A 7,902-nucleotide genomic window follows, 5' to 3' on the forward strand; every position below is an offset into this window, starting at 1 on the left:
TGTGTGTGTGTGTGTGTGTGTGTGTGTGTGTGTGTGTGTGTGTGTGTACATGTACACACTTGTGTGTAGAGGTCAGAGGTCAACATCATTGTTTTTTGTGACAGGGTCTCTCATTGCTTCAGCTACAGTCCCCTGTAGGGATCCTTTCTCCATCCCCTATCCAGACCTTGGGCTGCAGACAACCGCCCCCACGCCCAGTTTTCACTGTAGGGCTATGTATCAGAACTCAGGGCATCCTGCAAGCACAGCAGGCTCTTTACCTCCCAGGCCCTGGATTAATTGGAGCCGGTGCACTTGGGAGGGGGTTTTGTTGTGTCCTGTGTGGGCAGCGCGCTGCCCCGGACAATGCCCATAGGACATTGGGTGAGGGGCACCAGGCTGGCTGAGGATGTCCAGAAGCTCTGGCCAAAGGCTGAAAAGGCAAAGCCTCCTAAGCTGAGGAGGGGACGAAGAGTTGTGCCAGGACAGCAGGAGTTGTGCCACAGCAGCCCAGAGCCCTCTCCTGCGGCACAGGCGGCACTGACTGCCTCCCCTCCCATCTGGGACTTAACTCTCCCAGGGACGCCTGAACTGTGCATCCAGCGGCTGCACAGGGACCTGGGACTGAGCCTGGTACCCTAACCCAAAATGCCGGTGGTCTGGCCAGGAGAGAGAGGGAGGCGACTCCCTCCCCGACCCCTCCAAAACCAAAAAGGGCTGCCAGACCCGACCCCTCCAAAACCAAAAAGGGCTGCCAGAGGCTGTCCCGAGTGAGGATGAAGCGCTGTTTCTGGACGCGGGTAGTTTTGTGGTCACACCCCAGCTTCCAGCTCCTCAGTCCCAGCATGCCTCCTCACTACCCCAGGGACACCCACCGTGCTGCCCCAAAAGGCCACTCCTGTCAGGAAGGGCTGTGTAACCTGAGACTCAGAGAAGGCGAGGGGACCCAAAGTCACCCACCAAAGGACTGCAGCACCAAGCTAAGTCTCCTGGGGCTGGAAGACCTACAAAAACCATGTCTTACAGATCTCCGGGAAGGGACAGGAGAGCTAGGGACCCGCAACGCCTGGATCTCATGTGGCAGCTGCACACAGAGAACCAGCGGCCCTAATCCCCAGGGACAGCGACAAGGGCATCTCCATCTCACCTCGAATCCCAGTGCAAAAGCTACAGACCTCACGAGGGCACACAGTGCTGTAGCCCCATGAGGTACTTCAGAGACCGGTTGTGCTTGAGGAGATAACCTGCACACCCTCCAGCTTTCACTCTGTTGCTCATGCCTGTGCACACTGCATGACTTGGTGCAGAAACTCAGCAGCCACCAACACAGTGAGCACGCTCCCGGATCCACAGTGAGGCCGACTCCAGAGCACACTTCACTTCTGCCAACCTCCTGATGCCCATGGGAAGAGCAGCTTGGGAGGACTGCACAGGCAAGCCTCAGGGGGGGGATCCTCCAGGGGAGAGCACCCAGACAGGGCATCACGCCGAGAGGCTAGGGCTGTGTGCAAACTACAGGGGAAGCCACCACCACCATGGCCCTCCCATGGGCCGATGAACTGTCCTTCCTTCCCCTGACCCCTGGCTGAATGGGGACAATGCCGCATGACCCAATCCTTGGGTCGTGCCCAGGCCACTCTGTGGTATTCCGATGTGGGCTGCCAGTTCCTGATGGCTGTTGCTACTGATCGCCCCTCAGACACAGGTTAGGCTCCTCCATCGCCCTGGCAGCTGGGTGGCCTGGGGGAAGATGTCTGCCATCCCCAGGGTCCCCTTCCACACGGTGTGCCTCTCAGGAGATGTGCTGAGGAATCGAGCAAGACACTGCAGCTGTGTGCCTGTGATTAAAGTCGGGCAGCTCTTGCAGGCATCGGACAGCAGCTTCTGCACCAAGGCTCTGGTTATTTCTACTGATGGAAGGAAGGAAGGGAGGGAGGAAGGGAGGGAGGGAGGGAGGAAGGGAGGGAGGGAGGGAAGGAGGAAGGAAGGAAGGAAGGAAGGAAGGAAGGAAGGAAGGAAGGAAGGAAGGAAGGAAGGACAGACGCTGCCAGGACAGCACACTCTGGGCCCAGGTACAGAGCTCTCACAGTGCTACCCGTGGGGACACCAGTGGCCATGCTTTCCATTCCCTTGTCCCAAGCTGGCTGTGTGTGCCCATGAGTTCACACACACCTCGTGAGCCGTCATGCACTTTTGTGTATGTGCACACGTGTGTCTGCTGTGTGCTCACCAGCGCATGCGCACACGTGCGTGTGCGTCTACGTGAACGTACACACGTCTCGTCAGGGCGTGCAGGCCCTTATGTATATACATGCATGTGTGCTGTGTGCACCGAGTTTGCACATGTGTGTACACTCGGTGAGTGTACCCGCGTGCTGGCGGCCATGCATGCACTTTTAGACACATAAACACGTAACCTGTATGCTTCTGTGTGTGCCTATGCGTGAACATTTCCGTGTGTATCTGAGGGTGCACAGATGCACGTCAGCAAGCGTGTGAACACCTTTGTGTAAGTGGACAGGCATGCGCTGCTGCCTGGCCACTTGTGGGCGGGTGGGCGTGTCCACATGCCGACATAAACACAACTATCTCGGGAGGGCTCGTCAGTGGCTCTGAGCTAACCTGAATTTCAGTCTGTTTGTTTTGTTCTCTTCGGAACCAGCCTGCAGGGTGGTTCCGCTTCGCTCACTTCCAGGCCTGAAACCCAAAACCACCTGCTGGACTGCCGGTTCTGGGCCAAAGCAGCCCCCCGAAGTCACACACTTCCAAAGGGAACAAAGGGAACTATTGCTACATTCAGCACTCGAGCCTGGGCGCAGGGCAGGCTTGCTGGGCTCTCACTAACAGTGGTCTGCATAAAGTTTGCTCTCTAACTCTCTCCGAATGAACTGTCAGTCAGCTGACATGCCTTCGTGAGAGCTGAAGTGCTCCCCTTCCCACACAGCCTGCTCTGAGTGACACTGTCATGAACACTGTCACCACTCAGCGGAAGCACCACTCTTAAGTGGGCATCTCTATCGTCTGCCCATGTGCCATGGAGACTCTTTTTTTTTCTCTCTCTCTCTTCCTATCCCAACATCGGCTGCCCAGCCTGACCCAAATGAGAGAGCTGGCCTGAGGAAGGTTCCCCATGATGACTAGATTCCAGGAAGCATAGCCTGAGTCCCATGTCAGGAAGGTCAGTCCAGCTCACACACATCTCCAGATCGCCCAGCAAGAGCTGCACTGACCTCCGCCTCATGCTGTTCTCACATTTAGGGTTGTGTTTCCCGCTTGTTCTAACCCCTTAAGAAGAACCTGCTACCTACAATGTCGAGCTGGTGCCTACACAGAGCCTTCAGCCCCTAGTTCCAGAGTCTTTGGTGCATAAAGGTGCTCTGCATGCTACCAACAAGTCAGCCACAAACCCTTTGACCTCCAATGGTGGCACAAAGCTTATGGATGTAACCAACCAATAACTGATCTGACTTGAGGCCCACACCACGAGATGGAACTCAAACCAGACACTGCTTGGGTGACCAAGAAGCTGAAGACTAGGCAGCCCAGGGACTCGGGGTAAAACCAATGATACTGGTCTATGGAAAGAAAAAAATTAGTGATTAAATGACTCCTAGTGATATTCCATTATATTTGCAGATCAGTTCCTTGTTCAATCAACACCAGAGAAGCTTCCTCCTCTGGCAGAAGGGAACAAAGACAGAGACCCTCAGTCATACATCATGCAAAGAAAGAGAGACTTCAGAACACTCACCCTAAATGGGATGTCTCTATCAAATCCTTCTCCCTTCAGGGCTTAGGAAACCCCAAAGAAGAGCAAAAGGAATGGGGAAGAAAGAGGGGAAGGAGGACACTGGAAATCAAGGTCCTCTAAATCAAAAGGAGCAAAGCTCAAATGAAGTCACAGAGACTGAGCAGCGTGCAGAGGGCCTGCACCAGGTCCTCCGCCAATATAATGTACCTTTCAGTTTGTTTTTATGGAGCTCCTGAGTGCTGGAATGCGTGGGTCTCTGACATGTGCCTTCTCTTTGGCTGTTTTCCTTCTGCTGATTTGTCTTGCCTGACTTCAATGTGATAGCTTATCTTATTATATTTTATTTTGTGTTTTATATATATATATATATATATATATATATATATTAAAGGAATTAATGAAAGGAAACCTAGCCACTAGGGTAAAGGTTAAGGATGAAGTGTCATTCATACCTGTTGGGAGAGGGAAAATCAGTTTTCTCCAGGAGAATGACACTGGGCATATCAACCACCCAGAGCAGGTCTCACGTTCAGGAGCAGTTGACCAACACATAATGGACACTACAGATTTATTGTGTGCTTTTATTTGGTTACAGTTTGGTGGGGTTTTTTTTTTCCTTTGGGGATAATGTTTAACTTTGTTTTATTAGTTTTTTTCATGGCGTTGTTGTTGTGTTGGGGTTTTGTTTTTTTTGGGGGGGGGGAGTTGTTTGGGTTGGTTTTTTTTTTTTTGAGAAAAATCTTTAAGTTGAAAGTGAGGATCTAGAAAGACTTGGGGGAGGAGAAGAACATGATTGAAATATATTTAAATTTAAAAATTATTTTAAATAATGGAAAAAAATCTCAAAAGTTAGCTCCCACAGTGTCAAGTAGGTAGGAAAGTTCTTAATGAGTTGATTGAATTCAACAAAATTAATACCTGGGTGTGGCAGACCCCAGGACCTCAGAATGTGGCTTTCTCTAGTGAGGAGGTCACTGTGGATGTAGTCGGGAAGATGCCCTCATACTGGACAGGGTGCCTACAGTGGCTCTGGTCAGAAAGGAGGCCACAGTGAGACCACATAAGTTTGTGTTCCCACAAACTTAGGGATCCCTGAGCGTGTGAGAAGGGCCTGGACAAGTGCCCTAACACAAGCAGGAAACACAGCTTGATCATGAACTTCTGGCCTCCAGACCATGAAACAGATGCATACTCCCAGGGGCCGCTGACTTCCGTTACACCCCTGAATCCTGGTGACCCCAGCTCTCCCACAGAGAATGGCATGTGCACTGCACACAGCTTCCCTGTCCCGTGCTGGGACACACAGAAGGAACAAAGTTCCTGGAGATTTTCATGGTAATTAAACAACTTTGTGCATTACATCCAGAAGTTAAAATGAAACCAGCATTTTAGCATGGGTTCCTCTTGGCGGTGATCTACCTTCCAGAATTCCTGCGTCTCGGGTGGGTCTCCTTTAACAACGCAACTTGGAAATGCCTGCAGCAGGGTTTGCCAGGATGGTGCTGCCAGGCTCAGGGACAGCTATGGCAGGTTTAGGCTGATAAGAGGGGTGGGGCTGGATGGGGCCTGGCTCTCCCAATCAATCAAAGGGCAAGACCTTCATTCCCAGGGCTGAGGAAATATGCCCACCCCAGCTTCCCTCTCCCCTGAAACCAGAGAGCTGTGGGTTCAGCAGCGAGCAGGGCCTCTTAGGACAGTCTGTAGCTCCCGCCTCTCACCTCCAAAGAGAACAAGAGCGGAGACTTCAGGGAAGGAACCCTGACCCACCATTTCCTTCGCCTGAGCTAGAGCTCAAGGAATGTCCATCCCTGCTGGCCGATCCCATTCTGAAACAAAACAGGACGTGTTCTTAATAAAAGACACATGGGAAGCCTTCGTTTCGCGCTGGTTCCCAGGCCTGAACTTCATTTTAACTTCTGAACTTGCAAAAAGGGAAGTCTCACGCTGCTCACAATTTGCCAGCGTCAGCACATCCATGCAGCGATGGGTCCAGCAAAGGCCGTTTCCGTGCCACACAAACGCTCAGCGCCATTTCCAAGCATTCCCTTTTTGAGGAGAAAGGACCTCTCTTTTGTATTCCTCCATGGACGAAAAACACTGCCCCACACATGTGCTTCGGGACAAATGTGATTGCATGCAGGCACTGCTGAGCGTGGATGACTTCATGGCAGATGCAAACCCATGGAATCCAGTGTTTCAGACAGTGGCTAACAGTTTACTCCCAACACCTATCTTTGACCCAAAGAGCTGGTCTATCTGTATGGTGTCATCAGCCTTCCCTCAGAGAGACAAAACAGCACCAACCCCAGGCATTCCTGCTTGAGTACAGCTTCAGAATGTTTGGGGCCAATCTGGCTGCCAGAAGCTAAACATTTTATTCATCTCTCTCTTTGTTGTCTCAGAGATGAGAGGGCCGCTACAGCTTCCTTAGAACCTCTTTCTAGAAGTTAAAACAGAATATGATTGTTGAAGTTTGCCCATCCATATTAATACCGCAAACATGTCACATGGCGTGCTCAGTGACGGGGACGTGTTCGTTGACACAGCACAGGAACCTTTTCTCAACTTTGCCTCAGAAATGGAGCAGGGCTCCTTTTAAAGCCTATTTTGGAAAACTTAGCATGTGTCTCACTCAGACATCTGTCTCTTATTATCACTGGCACTGATGTCCAGATGCAACCCAGCTTCCTCGGTGCCTTGAAAGCCAGACCCCGCTCTTCAGTCTCCCCATCTTAAGCTGGAACTTCACTGATCTGCCTCGTGTCTAAGCAGCGTCTTTCGAATCAGGGAGGCAGTTATTGGCTCTACAGTGCATGTTGTTTTCATCAACAGCATTCAGGAAAACAGCCAAAACCTGTGGTATGCATGCAGAGTTCGTGTTAAATGTTTTCTGCCTCACAGCACAACCTCCCAATTTATGGATGAAAACACAAAGTTTGCTTCTCCAGGTCGCTTAATCCTTATTTTGTTAATAACAAGTTGTCCTGCCTGGTGTGTGTGTGTGTGTGTGTGTGTGTGTCTGCCTGTGTGTGTATATGTTTACTCCATTAAGAAGTGCTACTTCTTACTAATTATGGGACATTTCCATTTCTGTATTTAACACCTTTTAAGTAACCACGGATCCTAAGTTTTCTTGTAAACTGCATACTGGCAACATCTTGAACACAAGACTTTAGCATTTTTTAACATAAAAGCTGACTGTTCTCCGATGTGCTCCCAAGCCCTGACCTTGCTCTGTAAGCCTGCCGATGAAAACAAACTTTGGTCACCCCCAGCCGCGGTCAAGGTTCACACTGCAGCGCTGGGGAGCTAGCAGCCAGCAGCAGCAAGCAGTCTGCTCCGAATCCAGCACCCAGTGAAGATGAAAATTCCGAACCATCCCCAAAGAAGTCCGGGCTCAACGCCGTGTGTGCGCCGTGTACAGGCTTGGATGAGCAAGGAATCCCTTGAGAGGGGAAGCGGTAAGTCATTTCACAGCTCAGACCTCCCTCGACTTTGATGGATGCATCCTTTAAACATGCCCAGCCACCGGTCCATTCAACGCAAGGGTGAGACCGCAAAGCCAGCGCCGAAAACCGTTCAGACAAAGCCATCGCAGAAAGCTGCGCGGCGCAGAAACGAGCTTTTCTGATCTTTCCGATCCCTCGAGGCGGGAGGCGAAGCCGACCTCCCAACTTCACGTTTAGGGTGGAGCAGAACCCCACCGCCGCCCGCACAGCCAACTCTCCTTCCCGTGACCCCGACCCGGCCCCGCGCGTCGCCTCGGCCCCCTCCGCTGTCTGTGCCCTCAGGGCGGGTCCCCTTCCCGGCGCCCCGCACACAATGGCGCCCCGAACTCCCGCCGCCGCTCCCCGCGCCCGGCGCGCCGCCGGGTCCGCGCACAAAGGAGGGCGCGCGGGCCCCGAGCCGGCGCGCGCCAGGTGCTCCCGCGCGCCCCGCCACCCGCCCGGGCCGGGGACCCACCCGGAGACCGCGCCGGGGCCACTCACTTTCTCGATGGTCCCGGGCAGCAGGCGCTCCAAGAGCCGGCACAGCACCACCCCATCCTTGAGCGACGCCTGCAAGAACACCTCGGGGTCCGAGATGGTTTTCTTGGGCGACTCCAGCACGCCCAGGGTGATGAGCCACGTAACGGTCTGCTCGGCAGAATTCATCGCTGCGGCGGCTCGGGC

General features: G+C 52.8%; 1 protein-coding gene across 3 annotated transcripts in view; it reads right to left on the reverse strand.

Annotated features, from left to right (window-relative positions):
- Arhgef7 (Rho guanine nucleotide exchange factor 7) overlaps positions 1 to 7,896 on the reverse strand; it is a 107,316-nt gene extending 99,420 nt beyond the window's left edge. For all 3 annotated transcript variants that reach the window (XM_055608388.1, XM_055608387.1, XM_055608386.1), the window contains exon 1: positions 7,720 to 7,896. In XM_055608388.1, coding sequence (XP_055464363.1) covers positions 7,720 to 7,884 — 165 coding nt within the window. In that variant the 5' untranslated portion in view covers positions 7,885 to 7,896. The remainder of the gene's footprint in view (positions 1 to 7,719) is intronic.
- Positions 7,897 to 7,902: the final 6 nt, after the last annotated feature.

The sequence above is a fragment of the Psammomys obesus genome, unplaced genomic scaffold (assembly GCF_907164565.1).
Source record: "Psammomys obesus unplaced genomic scaffold, mPsaObe1.curated_primary_1811, whole genome shotgun sequence".
Lineage (NCBI taxonomy): Eukaryota > Metazoa > Chordata > Mammalia > Rodentia > Muridae > Psammomys > Psammomys obesus.